A 23,096-nucleotide genomic window follows, 5' to 3' on the forward strand; every position below is an offset into this window, starting at 1 on the left:
GAAAAGCATGACATGGGACCAGTGGCGTATAGACGGTGCAGCCGGCCCATGCAAACAAAAATGATATATACTTTTTAAATATTCTTTTTAAATATTTTTTTTGTTGGGGCCCCAATGGCATTCATCATCATCATCATCATCATCTTTATTTAAAGAGACTCTTGGTCCATTATTACAAAACATACAACACTCAAATACAAACTAAAAAAAGGCAGCCATACCAATGTTTCCACAGAGGTGACTGGTATCGTACAGCACTGAGACACGGATTTGAAAGCAGCATAATGACAGAGTTATGAGAAACATTCAATCGACAGATGAATTTGTACATCAGACCTCTCAAAAGAGCATGGAACGTGTTGACTCGTGCATTACAGAACATTTCACTTGCACTGCACCACCTTGGTTTTCTAAGCAGTATACGCAAACAGTCATTATATGCAACCTGGAGCTTCCGGAGGCTCGCCTTCTTATACTTGACCCACAAGGGGGCAGTATAGAGAGGAGTGCAATACGCTCTAAAGAGGTTCACCTTAACCTTATCGACCGCATTGACCGGTTCACACAGTCTTCAAAGTAACCAAGCAACCTAAATTAATTTGTCTGTCAAATGACCTTGCTCCCTTTCATGTCATGTGATACCTTGTGTGACGAGCGAACTGTTTAATCAACCTGTAGGCTACTGTACTGTAGCTAGCAGCAGCAAGTTCGGCAGCATTATAAAAAATGTAATAGCTTGCATTTATAATGTACAGCAAACCAAAGCACAAGAGCAACGCTCAAAAGAGAAAGGACAAGAGAGAACATGGAGATGTAACAGCTAAACTGACAAAATTAGACCGTTTTTTTTGTCATACATCGAGCGCTAACATTAGCAATGTTGAAGTGCAGCGGCAGCCGGAGCCGGAGGCTAACGATAGCTCACCTGCCTCACCACCATCATTACCATCTAGCTCCACAAGTGAAGCTGTATCCGTGGCTGTGCAACCTTCTTCTCCAGCCAGCCAGGAGGAGAGGCTGGATGTGGCAGTGCCCGGCGGTGGTCCAACAGTAAAGGGCCCCAACCGATAGGCGACACTATGGCGCTATTGAGACGCCAAGATCAAAAGCTATATTATAGCAACCGGTCTGTGTAGGCCTACCGGCCCATTCCCCAGAGACAATCATCAAGGAAACAGGTTTAATCCTCTTCTTAGTTTGCTGTGCCGTTGTCAGGATGTGGTAGTCTGAGGCCAGGGCAGGCTGTTGTTGATAGCCTAATACATGTGGCGCTTCTGAGTGGTTGTGTATGTCTGTGCGTGTGTGAGTGCATCAGCGTGCGCTTATGTTTGGGGCGATGGAGGGGGGAGGCCCCAAAATAATATTTGCACCAGGCCAATCACAACCTTGTTACGCCACTGCATGGGACCTTTAAGACCAAATTGCTGTACAGAGAAAGAAAGAAAGAAATGACAAAAATCACACAGCTCCAGTCACAAACCGTAAAATAAGTAAAAATACAAATAAAAAAGGTAAAAACTAAAGTAATCGTGAATAAGATATTACCAGCCATAAAAACAATAGATCATTTAAAAGAAATAAAAGCAACAATCAAGTGTATATTTTAAGGAAATGGAGGAACATATTCCGGTTTTCTCTTCTTTATTTACTAATTACTTTTCAGAAGATACAAATCTAAATTCAGTGATTTTTTAACGACCGGGTGTGCAGGATTCTTAGTCTCCTGTTCACAGTGAGCCCCTTCACATGAACAATACAATTAATTCGGTCTAATAAAGACACATGTCTCAAGAACAAATTCACTGAAATAAGATAGTATTGTAAAATGTGTATTTGTATTAAACGATTCATCTGTTACCTATGCAGCGTCATAGAAATATCAAATGATTGAGAATATAACACTACAGTATACTTGATAGTAATGATTGGTTGCTGGATTAAACACATTTAAAGTATTAAAAACCTATTAGAAAATCAAGATCAACCGGTTGACAAACCCATGACAAATGCATCAAGGCTTTAATTGACGAAACAATCTTCTTTGAGTGTGTTATTTGTTTAAATTTCAAGTAAAACTCTGTTAGTGAATCAACTTTTCTTCCTGTTGAGGCATCACTAAAGGAAGAATAACATTTGGCAATAATATTTATTTTGCAACTAAACAGCCCATGCTGTGCTTTAGGTGTAAAAAACAGTTAATCCAGAGTTAAGCAGTGGTGGAAAAAGAGCGTCAGGGAAATCACCAAAACCACACTGTGAACATACTCGTTCTTGCTTATTTAAAAACACATATTGTCTACATATTCACATATGTTTGTTAGATTATCGTACATATTGTGACTATATTTCTGTACATTGCATATTCTTTTTTTTATATATATCCATATTCATTGTTTCTTGATTGTGTATCTTGATTTTTTTTTATTTCATCAATTAGTTTAAGTTAGGCATCAATACATCCAACCACGTGAAACCCACTGCAATACAATTCTGATTCTGATACTAGTCCTTACGAACATAAACAAATAAACTTTACATGGTTATTTTAACGAAAGCTTTTGAAATTAAGGAATATTGTCGTTGGTCTCGTAAAAGAAAAACAACCTGTACATTTTATCTTGATAAATTAAATGAATGAGAAAGCTTTGAAGTGTAGGGAAAGTTGTAGAGCAGAGATGTCTCTGAGCAGTGCAATAATGACTCATACAGGGAGGAACAAATATAAAATGTCACATAGTTTTCTCATGACTTTAAACCAGAAGTGGGCAGAGTTGTTTGACTTAAATGGTGTTGAGATGGGACAGATGTTGCTTTGGGTAAAAAAAACATTTCCTTGGGAAACCAGCCTTTTACATCAAACACTTATAGTGAAGGTCAGAAATATGCAAAACCTAATTGTAAGTGGGAAATATTTGTATTAAGAGAGAAAGCTTTGCATCAAAAATATAATGCACACACTCATGAGGGGATTATATTTACAGTTAAACCACGGGCTGAGAGAGGGGCTATTTCCCCACAGTTCTATGTTGCTGTTTCGCCCCTCCTCCAGTGAGCCAGGCACACCTTTCCTCTATGGTCCTCCAGCGTTTCCTACCTTCTTGTCGGCTCTCAGCCTCGTTGTCTGGTGGTGAACTCTCACCCCAGCTGCTTGGGAAATGTCATACAGGCAGAGGCCCGTGCTGCAGTAGGGGGGCGTAATAGGAGGAAAAAATAACAACATTTTTGTACTGCTCTCACTGCATCTTTTATCCGCGTCTCTGCCGTGCAAGTGCCACATCCCGCTACCAGCAGCAGCAGAAGCAGCAGCCGCCGCCGATTCCTAATCGCAGTCTCAATGCTTATTTCGCATTAGGCTAATATAAAAAAATCCGTGCCAGACATGTGAGTAGCAAACCATCGCTGTCGTCCTGATTGCTATGTGCTCACACGCTATTGTATCCTTACACCAATGCGAACAAATGGTAATTGAACCGTGTTGTTGTGCATTTAGTGTCAGTGTGCTGCTTCCACGGTGGCTGAGCCGGGCTCCCCGCACTCTGACGCCGCAGATGCAGCCTCGCTGGCGGATTGTTTTGGGGGCTCTGCGTCGGCTTGGCTAATTGAGCCAAACGCTGTGATTTTCGTGCTGTAAATAGCCCAGATAGAGGGAAAGCCCATTTAATCACTGGGCTGTGTGATAAGTGTGTGTACTGTAAACTATCCCATTCTTATTTTTGTTTTCTACATTGATTGAAGGTAGCTGTGAATTGGTGGTGTGGAGTCCTGCCTGGCATCTCCAGTCAGATGTGGAGGGAGGCCCAGGTTAGAGCACACATAATGCGGCGGTGTTGATCTGAAATCAGTTTGAATAGCTCTGTGAGCCGAGTGGCCAGGAGATTTATAAATCACAGGATAGTCATTGGTGTGGCAAAGGGTATGAGATGTTGTTGTGTGTTTTAGTTTTTTAGAGATCAAAACACAGTGTGTAAGATTGTTTTGAAAATGTGTCCTGATAATCCGCTCTTTTTTGTTTCATTCATTTAAAAATGCAAACACATAGTTTGTTATTGCCATCAATCACTTGTGAAAAAAGTCACTGTAGGCTATTCAAAAAAAGAAAACGATAGGCTATTGTTCTAATGATCATTTTTCGTATTTTGACATCAGATAGGAGAGAGTTAAGGAAAATTGTAAAATAGGTGAGAAAGAGTAATGATGATATGCAACAGGTTCAGGATTCCCTGTGTCCACCTATAGTCTTGCAAAATAAGATACACATTTAGTATTTGTACATTTGGCTAATGCAGAATTGTTTTGACGGTTTTAGGGGGGAGAACATGAAGCTTCTCTTGAAGATGTCTCTCCAACAATCTAACTGGCTTGTGACGACGATGCCCAGTCGAAGATCCTGGGATTGATCCGTAAATCCCTTTAAACTGATGGCCTGGACTAAGTAAGAAGTTTGTGTGTGCCTGTTCCCTGAAGCTGCACATTCAGTGCTTTCTGAGATGGATAACTGGCATTAAGTTGCTGATAATGGTGGCAGTTGATGATGAGTTTTGTCTCTGTGTCAGGTTTCAGCTGGCCTGCTGAAGCTATGGGGAGCTGTTGGAGCTGTCTGTACAGAGACCCCATCCGAGACAACCATCTTACCAAATTTAAGGTAAACAATCCTACTGTAAATTTAAGTTCAACACATTTATTTGGATCTGATGCGTGATCATGTATTGTGATCATTGGTCTGGTACCCACCTGTTTACCACCGCTACATTTAGCATTTCTTTTCACGTGCGAGAATTCTGTCATGAACTAATCATTTAGATAGGGGTGTGAAAACACATTTTATCACATCAAATGTTTGGACAGCAATAAAATATTTGGACATATTATGCGCTTTTGAATCAATTCATTTCAAGGGCCTGCTATCAAACTACAAGTTGGTCTGAAAGTTACCTACCTATCTACCTTTTAACAAAGAGAATAAAAATGACACCTTGTTGTTTAATATAAACTGCCACCGTTTCTAATGTTTAAGTGTTTATATAACTCGAGCACAGATGTTTCTTTTGTATCTTAATGGTCAGGTTAGTCATGGTTCCTAAGTATTTTATCTCACAGGGCAATTTTTGGCATATGGCATGTACTTTGCCGCCCTTTCCCTGAAATCTCAATTTTTTTCACACCGCTAATTTATCTCCAAGAGGGGAGTACACATCCTCCTTGTCTTTTTCACGGCTGCTGTTCATTATCTGGCTAGTGCTTGGATCCTAACACTGTTTGAATGTTTAGGTAGGAAACGAGTTTGGGCAGAAATGGTGACACAGACGTGCCATGCCAAGGTGTATCTCAAAGATAATGAGATGTATTAATGTTTTCACTTTGTGTCAATGATATTGCATCGTTAATCAATCCAGATCAATATACCAATTGTAATTTACATTGTAAATGCAGATTATTGCATTACTATCTCTTATGATCTATGTGATATTCCCTTCCCCTGTTCTAGGTCACCAATGTGGACGATGAGGGCAATGAGCTGGGATCTGGGATCATGGAGCTCACCCAGACAGAACTCATTCTCCACACACGTAAACGAGACGCCATCCGGTGGCCATATCTCTGCCTGCGCCGTTACGGCTACGACTCCAACCTCTTTTCTTTCGAGAGCGGTCGTCGCTGTCAGACTGGGCAGGGTAAGCAACTGTTTCTCTGCTTGTCTGTTGATGTCTTTGTAGATAATTCAGTCTTATTAATCAAGGTAACAGTGCATATCATTTGCACATGCAGTAGTGTTGTGGTTGTCTGCCAGCAGGTGTTCAGCTTCAGATATATAATTAACAGAGGAAAAGGATTTTGGAGATACAAGCTGAGCAAACGGTCACAACAGCTTAACAGCGTTGGAAAAATTCAGATTTTTAACATGTACAATTGATTTCGAACAAGGAGGAGTTCCCTGCAAATATTTCATGATCCCACGCGACTCCACCACACCACAGAAATCCTTTTGTTATTGTTTTCATTGAGAGACCGCTAGCTGCTGAAAATAACATAATGTTCATTTAAGATGTTAAATGACACAACAGGAATGTTGTTTTCTAGGGTATAAGGCCCTAACATACAGTGGGCACTTAAAAAGATGAGAGAGGCCTGTAATTTTCATCCTAGGTACACTTCAACTATGAGAGACAAAATGAGAGAAAAAAAGGGTTTTTATTCCTAACACTTGACAATTGTTTTATTAAGTCTCTGTTTTAACTGCATACTTTTCTAATGCAGAATGAGGCTGTTTCGCAGAGAGGGAAGGCTCTGAGAATACAGCAGCTTGTGTTCAGGTTCAGGTTGCCCACTACTCCTAATACTAAAATGGGTTAAATGCAGAGATCAAATTTCACTGTGTGTGCTGTGCATGTACAGTGGGGCAAAAAAGTATTTAGTCAGCCACCAATTGTGAAAGTTCTCCCACTTAAAAAGATGAGAGAGGCCTGTAATTTTCATCCTAGGTATACCTCAACTATGAGACAAAATGAGAAAAAAAAATCCTGAAAATCACATTGTCTGATTTTTAAAGAATTTATTTGCAAATTATGGTGGAAAATAAGTATTTGGTCAATAACAAAAGTTCATCTCAATACTTTGTTATATACCCTTTGTTGGCAATGACAGAGGTCAAACGTTTTCTGTAAGTCTTCACAAGGTTTTCACACACTGTTGCTGGTATTTTGGCCCATTCCTCCATGCAGATCTCCTCTAGAGCGGTGATGTTTTGGGGCTGTCGCTGGGCAACACGGACTTTCAACTCCCTCCAAAGATTTTCTATGGGGTTGAGATCTGGAGACTGGCTAGGCCACTCCAGGACCTTGAAATGCTTCTTACGGAGCCACTCCTTCTTTGCCCGGGCGGTGTGTTTGGGATCATTGTCATGCTGAAAGACCCAGCCACGTTTCATCTTCAATGCCCTTGCGGATGGAAGGAGGTTGTCACTCAAAATCTCACGATACATGGCCCCATTCATTCTTTCCTTTACACGGATCAGTCGTCCTGGTCCCTTTGCAGAAAAACAGCCCCAAAGCATGATGTCTCCACCCCCATGTTTCACAGTAGGTATGGTGTTCTTTGGATGCAACTCAGCATTCTTTCTCATCCAAACATGTCTAGTTGAGTTTTTCCCAAAAAGTTCTATTTTGGTTTCATCTGACCATATGTCATTCTCCCAATCCTCTGCCGGATCATCTAAATGCTCTCTAGCAAACTTCAGACGGGCCTAGACATGTACTGGCAGGATTTGAGTCCCTGGCGGCATAGTGTGTTACTGATGGTAGCCCAGGGTCGGCTCTAGAACAAATCAAATGGGGGGGCAATCATTTACCAAGGGGGGGCACACACTGCTGTCAACAACCAACACACAAACACCAACGCAACTTCAACTTAAAAAAACATGCTGTAAAGTCTATTGTTTTTCACACACATTGCAGGGATGTAGTGATATTTTATAGCGCACCTATGACTTGTGCATACATGCACGGTTGTGGCACGACCACCAAAACAGAAACATATGGACAAAGGCCATAAAAAGGGTGCAAATGTATTTAGTATCCTATCCATGTGAACATGTTTTAGGTGGGGGTGGACCTAATCTCCTCTAGGAGGGTCTGGGGGAATGCTACCCCGGGAAGATTATTTTTAAGATATTGAAGTTAAATGCATCAATCTGGTGCACTTTGAGAGCTAAATGAAGAGATCTATGGATAGCCTACATCTCTCAACATCCATATGAAACAGAACTGTACACAGATTTACTTTTTCTTTATGGATATTTTACTAATCACTCCCCTTTTAAACTGTATTCTTGTGTTACAGTATTAACAGTATTGTTGTGCTATAGTATTTCATACCCGTTTTATATTTATTCTCTTATTCTTTAATAACTATATGATCATATAAAGGTAGCCTATTCCTCGCAAATACTTGTTTACATAAATGGTGACCAAACTGTTTGAGACCCACTGAGTTAACCTACACTAAAGTGAACTATCTAAACACTGAGAGAGTCCTTACCTCACTGAGCTGAGGTTATACAATCCTCTCAGTCTGACAGAAGAGGACTCTCCTCCACCTTGGTGTAGAAACAGCCCTTTATATCCGTTAGCATAGCTAGCTAGCCAGATGCTAACAACAACATTCCATGTTACCGCTCGCGCACTCACAAAATGCGCTCGTGCCACACACACACAGAGCCGAGCTTGAATGAAACACAGAGACTCAGAAGTAGGCTACTTGTACTGTATTGTATATCATATCATTTTCGATGGCTTTACTGTATAATCAGTGTAACAGATGAACAGATTGCCACTGGGCTTTCATCTAAACACACAGCCACGTAATGATAACAAAACAAAGGTCGGGGGTCATTGGTCAAGCAACACACCAATCAGAGAGCAGCAGTGCACCTCAGGCTGTGTTTCATATTTGTATTATTTATTTCTGATGTATTTCACACAAAAAACCTTTAGTGGAAACGTTTTCACTTATATGATTTTTAAAAAAAAACGGCAAAGTGGCAAGGCTTGCCCACCCTGCGTTGGGGGGGGAACAGTGACTCATTTGGGGGGGCATGGCCCGCGAATGACCCCCCATGACGCCGACCCTGTGGTAGCCTTTGTTACTTTGGTCCCAGCTCTCTGCAGGTCATTGACTAGGTCCCCCCCGTGTGGTTCTGGGATTTTTGCTCACCGTTCTTGTGATCATTTTGACCCCACGGGGTGAGATCTTGCGTGGAGCCCCAGATCGAGGGAGATTATCAGTGGTCTTGTATGTCTTCCATTTTCTAATAATTGCTCCCACAGTTGATTTCTTCACACCAAGCTGCTTACTTATTGCAGATTCAGTCTTCCCAGCCTGGTGCAGGTCTACAATTTTGTTTCTGGTGTCCTTTGACAGCTCTTTGGTCTTGGCCATAGTGGAGTTTCGAGTGTGACTGTTTGAGGTTGTGGACAGGTGTCTTTTATACTGATAACAAGTTCAAACCGGTGCCATTAATACAGTTAACAAGTGGAGGACAGAGGAGGCTCTTAAAGAAGAAGTTACAGGTCTGTTGCCCCTTTCACACCAGCGCCTTTTCAGCTCCGGCTCGGAGCTAGAGCCTGAAAAGCGCCGGGTTTTCCTGTTCACACCGCAGTGGCGCCGGCTCTTAGCTCCGGAATCCGCTTCATTTCCAGCTCCAAAAAATTGTCGGTCCAGAGGCAAGAGCTTCGGAGCTAAGAGGTGGCGTCGCTTACGTCTCTCTTACGTCTCACGTCGAGGCGTGCAGGAAACTAAACCCACCTCCCCTGAACATGGGTCGACTGTTATGCCTGCCTACAAGCAATAGTGCCTATACACACACTTTATAAAGTCAGGCAACACTAACCAGGCTTCGTGTGATTCTGTTTATTTGTACCTTACTTTGACCATCCGTCAGGGCCGGCCCTGACCAATTTGCCGCCCTAGGCAAGATTATAGCTGCCGCCCCCCCCCCCCCCCCCAAATGCAGACACTCACTATGATTTGCGCGTGCATGGTTGTGGCATGACCACCAACACAGAAAGATATTGACACAAGATGTGTGCAACTGTATTTAGTTTCCTATCCATTTGAACATGATGATGGGGGGGGGGGGGGGCTAACCTCCTCTAGGGGTGTACGGGGGCATGCACCCCTGGGAAGACTTTTTTTTTTTAATATTGAAGTTACAAGCATCAATCTGGTGCACTTTGAGAGCAACATTAGGAGATATGGATACATCTCTCAACACCCAGATGAAACAGAACTGTAAGCAGATTTTCTTTTTCTTTATCGATATTTTACAAATCACTCCCCTTTCAAACTGTATTCTTGTTTATTAATAACAACTTTTTTGTACTGTCAGTATTTTATACCTGTTTTTCATCTATTCTCTTATTTTTTTATAACTATAATGATCGTATTAAGGTGTGCCTTTACCTCACTGAGCTGAGGTTATCAGAGCCTCTCAGTCTTTCAGGAGAGAGCTCTCTAAAGCTCTCCTCCCGCGGCCGCTTACAATGTAAATTCCAATGTTAATAAAAGCACCGAAAAGCACACAGAAGCTGTGTACGTTTTTTGGGAGTTTGATTTATTTTAAATGAATACAAATACAAAATTAAAACCTATAATTGCACACTAAAACCATTATTTCAAAAAAAGAACAATTTCACATAAACCTCTGTTTTTTACTGGGACTGGGGCAGTTCAACTTGATTTTGGGGGGGGGGTGTGCCAGAGTTTATGGGCGTTGTGCGCAATGTATGCGTAGTTCTGTTAGTATAAGATAATAAGATGTACTTTGTTGATCCAAAATCGGGAAATTGTGTTTAAATTTAAAAAAATTGTTTAAATGAAAAAAACCAAGGCAGCAGGCATTATTCACTTCAAGTGTTTAGAAATGCATCTTCTTAATTCAACTAGTGTATTACCTGTACAAGTAGGCACAACATAAATTAATTGATAAAATAAAACCAACACTGGCCAGGAGGGAACAGAAACATAATAATACATAAAATAAAATAGCTTTCAGTGTTGTCCATCACAGCAACAGAAGGTGGGCCCCCACACACAGTGTGTGGGCTATTTTGTCACCTAGAACCACAGGTGTCTTTGACTCTGTCAAACAACTCTCCACAGAGGCAGGGGCAAGCACATCTGTTATTATGGACGCTGCTTTTGTACGACCACATGACATTTTCTTTACTATCTCAGAGTCTGGAAAAATGGTCGGCGCTAGCTTGTTACCAGTCATTTGACCGGTATGAATGGGAGTGTTGCACTGCGTGGTAAACACTGGTTATTTCTGCTGCTGTTACCTTTGTCTGAGTGACCATCATTTTTTGGTTTGAGTAGGAATGTCACCATAGAGTGGGATGTCTCTTTTTGAGCGACACGTTTCTTGTGAGAATCGCATTCTCTGTGTCTTTTGACGTCGTATTCACTGCCATGTGAAATTTAAAAATTACTCTTGCAAAGATTGCAAAAAACTCTCTGAGAGTCGCCCTGCACTGGCTTCACCCACGGGTAAGTGTCTTCCCAGTCTTTGTTGTATGTGCATCTTCTTTTCTTCTTAGCTGTAGTTTCAGTTTCCTCCATTTTCCATAACCTGCTGCGTCGCCTGCGTTCGTTGTTGTTGTTTGGCGGGGTGGGGGGGTGTGTGTGAGTGAGTTACTCTCATTGGTTAACACTTGACCAGCACCCGCCGTGTGTTACAATTTGATTGACAGCAAACACAGCCCCCTGATGATAGCCTTCCCTGCTTTCTCAACAGCCATTGGATGAATCTGATTTTAAAGAAAAGCGTTTTAGCCAATCAAAATAAAATATGCGGGACATCATCTCAATTTGCGGGACGCACCAAAAGTCGTGAAAATGCTGTGCAGTCCCGCGCAAAGCGGGACATCTGGTCACCCTACCCCTATGGGTTGATGCGCCCTTAGCTTTCGCCTATACTGCCTATGCCGAGGGCCGGCCCTGCCATCCGTTCACTGTTATCGATCATTGTGGAGAGAGGCAGACGTGTTGTTTTGTATTATTTCAGCTATCGGATGCAAGTAGTCAGTTTAGCTTCGGTTGCTATGCTAACATCACCCGTTTTATACCAGAGAAACTTTCATAACAGCGTTGTGATACCAAACAGTGTCAATTCAGACTGACACACATTCACTTAGGCTAAGGGGAACTGGGGATATGCATCAGCTGCTTGTGTGAGTCGGACAGTGAATACTTTAGAGCGGCCGCTGCAGTGTGAGCTAACGGGAGCTAACGGGAGCTAACGGGAGAATAAACTCCCGTGGAAGAGCAGCCAACACTGCAGCGGTCGGTAAATGCTGCAGAAACACATTAATAAACAATGAACCACGGCACTCTGGAGCAAAGTATAAGGTTGGAGAAGTCGTTATTCAATTTATTCTGGCTTCGTGTGATTAAAAGCAACACGATCATCGACCCGACGCAGTTGTTGTTGTTGTTGTGAGCGCCGTAATGGCTGCCGTTGGGGAGCAAATCAGCGATGTTAACGGTGACGTCATGACGCAGCAGGGGCAGCTCTGGGGTGCCAGTGGGCGGTGTGAACAGAGCGGGAGCTGAAAAGGGAAACCGGAGCTGAACCAGAAAAGCTCCCGCTCGGAGCTAGAAACTGAAAAGCGCTGGTGTGAAAGCCGCATGTGAGAGCCAGAAATCTTGTTTGTTTGTAGGTGACCAAATACTTATTTTACCGAGGAATTTACCAATTAATTCATTAAAAATCGTACGATGTGATTTCCTGGATTCTTTCCCCCCCCATTCTGTCTCTCATAGTTGAAGTGTACCCAGGATGAAAATTACAGGCCTCTCATCTTTTTAAGTGGGAGAACTTGCACAATTGGTGGTTGACTAAATACTTTTTTTCCCCACTGTAACTCTCTAAACACAAAGCAAATATGGTGTGTTATCAGCATTAAGGACATTATTTGAACTATTATAACATCTATCCTTTAACCATAGCTTCCCGTGTCTTTTTCAATGTTACTGGTGGTCAAGTGCAGCCTACCAATGCTCTCGTTTATCCTGTTTTCTTTTAGGAATATTTGCATTCAAGTGTTCCCGGGCAGAAGAGATCTTCAATCTGCTTCAGGAGCTGATGCAATGTAACAGCATCAACGTGGTGGAAGAGTCGATGATGATGAGTCGCAGCGGTCACACACCAGAGATGGAAATGTCTCGCACACCACAGACTCCCAACAGTGAGTCACACACACACACACACACACACACACACACACACACACACACACACACACACACACACACACACACACACACACACACACACACACACACACACACACACACACACACACACACACACACACACACACCACACACACACACACACACACACACACACACACACACACACACACACACACACACACACACACACGCGCGCGTAACAAGAAAAGCTAATTATAAACTTGAGATTAATTGTAGGACATGCATGCAATGCAGCAATTTAGCAGAATTTTTTAAGTTGATCATCAACACAGCCAAACAAAATATACTGAGTCACAGGAACAAGAGTTTTCTTAAACACCAAGTAAAGCAGAAACGGCCATGGGCGCTTCAAATGGCCTGTTCGTGCTTGGAAGTTGCAGCTATGTCTATTGTATCTTCTGGAAGGTTGTATTCCCATGGGGAACCATGCACAATCCTTTGCAACAATCCTTGACTGTTAAAAGTTTAAAAAAATGGACATTTCATTTGTGTTATTTATTTCTCTGTGCCACTGTTTTTCAGTGTTGTAACTGTTATTCCCCTTGATTGGTGTCAAAATAAATGTTACTATGCCATGTTAGGTCCTTCAATTTGAGAAGATTGGGCTTAGAAAGTCTTTTCATTTAAAGTTCAAGAAGGTTTTGGACCCCTGTGTGGGTAAAAATGTTTCATTTTGAGATTCTTTTGATCCTATAGCTTACCTGTTTAAAAGTTGAATTTTATCCAGCGGCTGTGGCACAGGAGGTAGAGAATATTATTAGGGATGGTGGTTTGATCCCCAGCTCCTCTAGTCCACAAGTGCTTTGGAAAAACACTGAACTTTCTTTCTGTTTGTACAGCAAGAGATTAGAAGCTTAAGGGCTTCAAATGCAGCAAACAGAGTGACATCTGGTGGATTGCAAAACATATAGCAGCTGATGAAAATCTTCTCTGAAAGAATTCACACTTTGGGTTTCTCCCATCTATGTTATTGTTATTCACTCTACATGTGCGTCAGTCAAGCTGCTCTAAATCAAAATGCAGCTGCCAGGTTTTTAACAAGAACAAGCCGTCTGTTTTTGCATCCTTCCACTGGCTTCCTGGAAATTCAAAATGAACTCTGAGATCCTGTTCATTACATATAAGGCAGTAAATGATCTTGCTCCAAGATACATTTCTGTTCTCCTTGTAACTCTGTCTGCCTCTTGATCCTCATATATTGGCCTATTATCCATCCCCTGCTTCTGTGTTGCTTTAGACCAGTGTTTCTCAAAGTGGGGGGCTGCTTCAGACTAATTTGAAAGATTATTGATTCGAAAAAAGAATATGATGCAGTACAGTACAAGTACGTCTGGGTCTCTGTTTCATTCAAGCTCGGCTCTGTGTGTGTGTGTGTAACGAGCCATTTTGTAAGCGTGCGCGAGCGAGAAAGAGAGCGCACCGGTACCGGAAATCGTTGTGGTTAGCTTCTGGTGCTAGCGAGCTAATGGCCGGGTCTCAAACGTTTTAGTCACGATTAATGTAAACAATTATTTCCGAGGCACACATTTATATGATCATTATAGTTATACAAAACTCAACTCAACGTCAAGCTACCCCACAGCACCCCCAAAATAAATCTCTGGCACCGCCACTGAGCCTGCAACTCCGTTTTGAAGAAATGTGCAGTGCAAAACAGGCTCATTGCAGCCACTAATGCTGTGATGATAAGACACACTTCTTTGCCAAATATCAGCATTTTCTTTCTTTTCATTTTTTTGCACAGATTGCAAAGTATTATAACTTATTGTTCTAGCAAAGAGATTGCACAATTGTATTATGTATTTTTTGAACACACAGACTTATGGAGCATTGTTTTATTATCACTGTTCTAGCAAAGGAATGCTCACGTTCATATTGATGTATTTTAATAAATGTTAACTTGGCCCATTACGTGACTATTTGTGTTGGGGGGGCCGACTTTTTTTTTTCTCCAAAGGGGGGCCTGACAGAAAAAGTTTGATAATCACTGCTTTAGACCCTCTGTGTCTTCTAAAACCAGTCTTTATAGACAGGTATTTTTCAGATCTTATCCCTGTTTAATGTTTTTATTTGTTCTTGTTTGGTTTGTCTCATTGTTCTGTGTTTTATGTTGTATTTTTACTTAATTAATTGAAGTCTTACATAAATTAAGCTATACTTACTTATGTTAATACTTTTCAGCTCCAGCGTTCCCTGTTCAGGCTTTTCCTAATGGATACCCTGGTTATCCAATCAGAGGGGAATCCTCCCAACCCTCTCTTGCTGACGACCACGGAAATGGTCTCATGGGTTTGGAAGACCAGGTAAGGCCTCTTCTTGTTACCTAAAGTTCACTGCATTTGTGGTAGTTCACAACTTTACTTACTACTGTTTGTATTTCCCTCAATAGACCCACACCTATGTAAATACTGTTAGTATGGAGGGGGATCTCTCTATGCGTCACTGTGTGCACTCTCTGCCCGAGGTGCGACCGAACCCTTTCCCTGAAACACCCAGAGGAGCCATGCCTGTCGGGGTGCAAGGAAATCCGCAGCCCAACCTGCGGTGCTGTCCCCTGGAGGAGCATAATGACCCTCAGGTGTTCTTACAGCCATCTTCGCAGGAGGTCAAATTCATGCTGGGCCCTACTCCGGCTCAGCGTCATTTGCTGGAGAGAGAGAGGGACAGAGAGAGGGACAGGCATGGCCATAATCCTCACAGCCTTCAGCCAGCAGAGGGTGCCACAGGCTCAGAGACGGAGGGAGACGAGCCCACCATGCACATGTGCAACTCTCACTCCTATCCCCATTTCCATCACCACACACACCGGCACCCGGGCCCGGAGCACACGGACAGCTGCCAGAGCGGCGAGCTCACCTACGAGAACATCAACGGCCTGAGGAGCGGCCGGAAGCAGCGGCTGAGTCCCAGCAGCGTGTCGCAGTCTGTGGGTTCGAGCAGCAGCAGCAGCACCGGGGACAGTCACACCCACTCCCTCCTGCACCCACACGCCCTTGGCCCCTCGTCACTGCCCCCCCAGGGATACCCCTGTGAGAGGGGCATGGGCGGAGGTCATCGTCGGACAGCTCTGCTCAACTACGAGAACCTTCCCTCTCTACCACCGGTGTGGGAGTACAGAGCTCTGCAACGGGATGATGAACAGGAAGAGGAAGATGATGAGCAGGATGAGGAGGAATACGAGGAGGAAGAGGAAGACTTTGATGAGTATGAGTTCTCAGAAGGCCCAGGGACACCCAATGGGTATCACCAGGATGGTCGTGGCATCCATAGAGACGCCCTGCAGAACTACGTCAACACAGAGCAGGTCCAGCCGCCCCGGCTTCGACACGCTTGCCCCCCGCATCTGCGGTCGTGTCAGCCAGACAGAGGGGGGCGAATATTTAGCTTTGATTTCCGTGGACGGTCAAGGTCAGGGGTTGGAGGCTGTGAGCACGGCCACATGCCTCCATCGCGGCAATTGAATTATATCCAGGTGGACCTAGAGGGAGAACCTCCCTGCCAAGCCCTCAGCAGTGGGGGTGCCCAGCCACAGCCACAGCCACAGCCACAGCACCAGCGCCTACCACCCAAAAAATGTGGCCCACAGGCACCCCGGCGCAGTGAATGCTACGCAGTTATTGACCTAAAGAAGACCGCTGCTATGTCCAACCTGCAGAAAGCTCTGCCCAGGGATGATGGGACTTCCAGAAAGACTCGCCACAACAGCACAGACCTGCCTCTGTAAACGGTGTTCAAACTGAAGAGGAGCGACGAAGACAGATGAAGGCTTATCCTCATCTTAGCACACTGGACCCTTCACTGTCATCCATCCATTCAACTGTCGGGCTGACTAATACAGTACAGGTACCTAATTAGAAACTTCTGTGAATATAAAAGGAAATGAGAAATCTCTGAGGAGAATTTGCCATTTTATTCTGTGTTATTTATTAGATATGTGGTGTGAAGCTCTCTCAAGAAATTGGCAGTTTTGACTGCAAATACGGTTTGCTGGATATTTATACATAAGCATAAAATCATAAATATGATTTTGTGCTTGGCTATGACTTAAAGCAGAGATCTCTGTTTTCAGCAGAAGCAGTCATTGCCATATTGTTTTAGAAAATTTAAATTCATTAACCCATCTCCACTCACACACATTAGTGTTTATATCATTTAAGTATTATACATCCATGTGGTTTTTACTTAAATATGATGAGTCACTAATTTAATTATTTTCACAGAAGAAGAATAGTAGTTGTTGGCATGAAGGAAGGGTAATGGTTCCTCCAAGGTACTGGCCAATATTCATACCTCATCACAAGCATCTAAGTCTTACATTGTGGCTAGTAGAAGAGACCATTATTTGATACTATATGCCTAAAGAGCATTTTGCACACAATCCTATGGAATTGTATTTTATCATATTTTAAGGAATGGATGTGTCCAGTCCAAGAAAAACTGGATTAAATGGACAAAAGAGATGGTGATATTTGCAGAATTATTCTAAACTATGGTAAAAGTAGCACACATGGATTAAACGAGCTTTGGCTCCCTCCTATTCACATGCAGCAAATAAAAAGGTAGCATATCATCTTCGATCACCCCCCCCCCCCCCCCCCCCGCACATCATCCCAGACCTGCAGGGGGTCCACATGGTTTACGCTTGTCACGTTGCACTTTTGACCCTTGGCCACTAAAACGATCGTGTCCTTTTTACCAAAAGCAGGGGGCCAAATATTTCATGGACATTCTTAGTCTGCATCGTAGATGGGATTTATTTACGTGTTTTGATGGAGACATCAACAACCTCAAATAGTGGCATTAAGCTGTAACCTCACATAAAAAGAGCTGAATCTATAATTTGTCAGTTATCAGGTGTGTGTTTTTTTAAAGAGTTATAAAGTCTACAGTGAACATTTTGTGAGGCTATTTATCAACCATAGTCAGATATTTATTTATTTATTCATTCTTTTATTTCCAATTGTAATAATTTTGTTATCCATGTGACGACCAGCGTTTTGTAATCCAGTTGGTAAAACAGAGACCAAAGTTTCACCTCAAATTATCACTGGGCTCTGGTGTATTGCTGTAATAACTGTGCTTAATTATATATAAAAGAAAAAGGAAGACTGTATTTATATTTTAAGTGCCAAAACTTATTTTCAAACTGTATGATAAATAAAATCAATTGTGCCATTAGGATTTATAGAAAACAATAACAGAGAGGCATGATGAGGTTATAGAGGTCGGGAGACACACTTAAAAAAAGGAAGAAGAAAGAAATCCAACTTTAAAGGATAAATTCAAACTACAAAACCTGCACATTCCACCTCATCCACATCGACAGCCATTTGGGAGCGAGATATAAGAATGGAAATCTTGTAGTCTGATAATCACAGCCAGGGTGGTTTTATGCTGCTACATGTACATACTAACAGTAGCCTGTTTAAGCTACAGCGACTCGTCAAAATGAAAGCTTGTGTGTTTGAACCTATGCGATGTCAGATCTTTTACCATGTTGTTTAATTGCTAATAGGGGTAGCATTGTTGTCTTCTGAGCAGAAGAAAAATCTAATGTACCATTTCAGAGAATGTTTCTTTTGGCCAATATTTAATTTTGTCAATTGTTTTCTTGACACTGGCTGTGTGGCAGTGGAGGGGCTCAGGCGCACTGATGCTGTCATCTTTTTGTCGAGTGCTCATATCAAGGGGATACTTTCAGCTGACGGAGGAAGGCCAAATGTTCTTGATTTTCAGATTGTGGCATTAAACTGTAGTTTGCAGAGATTGTTGACGCAAATACAAATTCTCAACTTCTGATAAGGAGGGTTTTATGGTTTCTGTGTTACATCAGGTGCAAATCAAAGAGGATTTCTTGCTTCTGATCGATAATTTATTTAGAAAAACTAAAAAGTTAAAATCTCAGTTGACTTTTTCAGTCAATCACATGTCCCATAATGCACAGCAGTTTCCTGATCTAAAGATGGTACATTTTTAATGTATGAAATCTTCATAAATAAGATGCAGCCAGCAGGTGTTTGTGCTTGATGGTTTCCAAACCAATATATTACAAATATATTCATGTGCTAATTAATAGCCTCGTAATTTCTTTGTGGATTTATTGGTTAAATGTTGGGTCCTAAACCCAAGGTGATGTCTTTGATATTGCTTGTTTTGTCTGACAAACAATCCAAAATCACAAAATATTTTATTGACAAGAATGTTAAATATAATTGACAAGCGAAAAAACTAAATTGGCAATTGAGTATTGACTTATTCTTGTTTAATGGCAACAACAATGTGACACTTCCCCACAGAAGCTTTAAATAACCCCAAATCAAAGGTTGATCGTTTGTATTTTGGTTTGATCATCATACTTTAAAATGACATTTAAAGAAATAAGCCTCTTATAATAAGAAAAATCCCTTTTTCATGCAGAGATGTATGACTGTATTTGCAGAGATATTGTCATTATACATTCGAAGGATATTTACATTTTTGCAATAATAAGTGAATTATTTTGTTGTGGATTTCAAATCAGACCAATGTGTAAAGTGTGACATTTAAATAGTAGTCTATAAAACTGTGGGCTTTATGTATTTAATCGCCTGTTCTTCTGTGAGTCAGCAGTCTTTTTTTTTCAGGTACGATGTTTACTTTTACGTTTAATTTCATCTTTGAAAGTAAAAAAAAAAAGATGCTTGTTTTTTTTCTTTGATTGTCTGACACTGTGTTTGCTTAAACTCACACTAACAGTGCCATCCAATTACATTTTATTGTATTAAACCTTTGAAATCAGCGGCAATTTTTCATACAAGAATCAGAAAGTGTTTCATCTAGTTTCTCAGAATATTGTTACATGTAGTTTTATGGTCTTTTATAAAAATTCCATGTTGAAATGTGCTAAATATCTTTGTTAAAACGCAGTAGCCTCACCACGTCCCAAACATGTTAACAGTGATCACAGCATCATTAACACATTCCTATGTTTACTGAAAGTAATCAAAAATATATAGTTAAATAATTGTTTTTCAAAGAAATGTGACATTTCACTTGAGTTCAAATCAAGTGCACTCCCATCTCATAACTCATTGTGATTGGCTTGATTGATGCTATCTCACACAGTTAGTTTGTATGCTCAAGGCGTTATTCACACGGCTTTCTCTGAGATTAATTCATCATGGGTTAGTCATGGCAGGGCAAGGAGCAACAAGTAGAGATAGCAACTCCTGTCATTATGTTCCTCAAACTGAATTTATGGAATGGGTTGCTGAACACAAGGGCTTGCTCTGTGTCTACTGTACAAACATGAAGCCATGTAAAGAAATGTCTCACTGTGCCTTTCATATTCAAGCTCGAGAAACGGTTGTGAGTGCGGCCTGTTTAAAAGAACAAAACACCGCCTGTTGAACGTTTCCAGATTGACAAATCCAATAGAGTCTTCAGTCAAAGTAGTTTTACGCTTCAAGCTATATTTCATACTTTAAATTGTATTGGAAAAGAAGTGCCAACTCCTGATTGTTTTACACCATACTGTATTTTCAAAATGTCAGTTTACAGTAGATGAATGTTTGCACATTTTCGGAAACATGCTTTATTGATGCATTAGATAAAATCAATGTCACTCATGTTTCTTTGCTAAATATAGGGCTCAGCTCACAGAGGGATGACTAAAAGACAGGAACAAGGGGAAAAGTCAGGGTGGGTGTTAACCCTCGAATTGCGCACCTTGTGGTCATTGGCCAGCCAGTCTCGCAAGACTTGTTCGTAAATCATGTTATATCTGGTTTTATACTCCGTCACCCCAAGTACACATTCACATGGAAATGTCACCGTTAAGAATTCCTCAGCAGGAAACACGCTGCTAACAGAAAGAAAAGACAGTCTTGGTAGAAAGGTTTTTCCTCTATAAGCAAATGATTAAATCAACAATAAGGCTTACACATACTTATTATATCAATACTGATCAAATATTTATCAAGACCTACCTCTACATCGAATTCTTTACAACATTTTGTATTTGATTGATTCCAAATGTCAGTGTTATCATTCGTCTTTGCAAGATGGAGAAAAATGTTAATCTATTCCTTAAGGGTTTTTAGCAAAAAAAATCAATGAGTTCTCATTTTTTGAGATTACATGCGTCAAGGTCTTTGGTACAATCGGTTTAGGGGATACAGTGAAAAAAGCCAAACTCAGTGTGACTGAAAAGGTGTTAAGTCACTTTGTCCTGTAGCAAATAACATAAATGATGAGTACATTACAGTGTGTTTTTCATTATAAAGTCACGTGGCTGTGGTGCACAGCATGATTCCTCATCAGCTGCCTTCTCAGTGTTGAAGTATGTGAAAATAAAATTCCTTTCAGATCTTTTTTTTCTGATTTGTAACAATTCCAAATGTTTTGCATAAATCAGATGACAAAAATATGGTAAGAACAGAAACAAAGGCCAGCAACTCGGTTTGCACCATAGTGCTACACATCATCTTCATCAGCATCATTATTATCATCTCCATCTTCTTCTCTTAATACAGAACATCATTAGTGACATTGTAAAACCTCAACTTCCTGCCCATGCTTTGAGATATATCTGTTAAAATACTGAAAGTATCAGAAAACTGTAATATCTCTTTATTATTATATGTTTTTTTAAATCTTGTTTGTTTTTGTCTGGTGTGAGGATGTGATCACCACCAGAGGGTGATGCATTATGTAGAGGTCTGAGCTGTACATGCTTGTGCATTTGCATACAGTCTGCATTGGCCTATCTTTGTGACTATTATATCAATTTTTAAATTGAGTGCCAAATATGCTCAAGCATGATAAAAACATGGACCTTGAGGATGCGAGTCTCGCTGCTGTTGTAGAGTCTTTTTGTGATCTTGCTAAATATTTTTGCTGAAAGAGGGAACATTTTTTTATTTTATCGCCAACATTTTTGTTGTATGTTTCTGTGGTTCTACCCATTGCTTATAAATGATTATGCAGTGAATATAAAACATTTGCTTCATTTGTTGGAGTGTCAAAAAGAAACATTTAGATAATTTTCATTCTTGAATCATTCCTCACAGATATGTTATCTGACTCTTCATCCCATCCTGTCCCAAAACAAAGCGAGCCAGACATTTGGTGAATTTTACCCTGAATTATAGTGTGGATTTGTCCAAAATGTAAAAGTAAATGTAATTCTAATATTAAAATGAAGCTATGAAAATATCTTATTGCGCACTCAACAGTGTCTATTTTGTTCATTAGGTCAAACCTCAAATAATCAATAGATGCATTTGAGTATAACCAAGGTTCTCCTCCAGGATCATGCACCTCTTCAGTAACATGTATTACAAGGTTTACAAGCTATTTTTTTAAGGTATTTGTAAAATATTTTTGTAGAATATACCAGAACAGGCTGTTTAACAAGACTATTAATCCTTTAACACACAGGTCAGTTCAACACAGATATGCGAACATCAGTCCATTCTGGGCTGATCAAACCTGATCACTTAGAGCGAAACGCTTTGTTTGCTCTGGTGTATTTATTAATATCTCAAGAAACACTGAAGACACATATGACCTGTTTAGATGTGTGGCATACCCACACCGTTGTGGTCAGTCATTCATCCTCCAGCCCAGCAGCTGAGACTAAGTGCTTTGTGATGGATAACTGTACCCTGAGGAGAGGAGTTATGTTACTGTGTGAACACTTTTCAAAGTAGTGTCTACAGCTGTCTAGCTCAACAACCTGCCCAGAATATACTACTTATAATCAAAGTGGATGTAATCATGTTTTCCATTTGAGCTCAACTCTGAAATTAAATTGTGATTTTATTCCACAATAGTTTTTTAAGCTGAATATTAACTTCTTTTGAGCATGTAATTAGTGTCTGCCGGTGTGTAAACAATTGTAATGATTTGATGTACAGTACAGACAGAGAGCATGGTCCTTGTTATCTCTAGAGATTTACAGCAAACTGTAAATATATGTCTTAAATAGTAGCTGTCTTGTCTTGTGTTCATATGTCTATCTTGTTTTATCGTTATTGAGTAATTGTATCAAAGGAGAAGCCTCACAAATAAAGCAGAGCTTTTATTGTTTCTACTATACTTGCCATCCCTAATGTTAAGTCTGAAGGACCCAATCTTAACTAGAGCCCTTAATAATTCATTTTGTTATAACATAAAACAGGACGATAGACAATGCCTGCATATGGTGTCATGAATCTCGCTGAAATATGATCATCTGACATTTCCAGTTTCCCCACTTTGAGTTTTGGCTACAAACAGTGGCAGGGCACATACATATGACAGGAAGTTTGGGCGGGGCTGCACATTTAAAGGAGAAGAGA

The 23,096-nt window shown here is 41.0% G+C and overlaps 1 protein-coding gene across 1 annotated transcript; it reads left to right on the forward strand.

Moving 5' to 3' along the window:
- The first annotated feature begins 3,119 nt into the window (after window positions 1-3,119).
- Window positions 3,120-21,952, forward strand: frs3 (fibroblast growth factor receptor substrate 3). The gene is made up of 8 exons (XM_034082622.2): window positions 3,120-3,381; window positions 3,736-3,801; window positions 4,307-4,432; window positions 4,554-4,642; window positions 5,486-5,672; window positions 12,582-12,743; window positions 14,956-15,077; window positions 15,164-21,952. Exons 4-8 carry the CDS (start codon window positions 4,577-4,579, stop codon window positions 16,496-16,498), a joined length of 1,872 nt encoding a protein of 623 aa, XP_033938513.1. The 5' UTR covers window positions 3,120-3,381; window positions 3,736-3,801; window positions 4,307-4,432; window positions 4,554-4,576; the 3' UTR covers window positions 16,499-21,952.
- The last annotated feature ends 1,144 nt before the right edge of the window (window positions 21,953-23,096 follow it).

The sequence above is a fragment of the Pseudochaenichthys georgianus genome, chromosome 5 (genome assembly GCF_902827115.2).
Source record: "Pseudochaenichthys georgianus chromosome 5, fPseGeo1.2, whole genome shotgun sequence".
NCBI lineage: Eukaryota > Metazoa > Chordata > Actinopteri > Perciformes > Channichthyidae > Pseudochaenichthys > Pseudochaenichthys georgianus.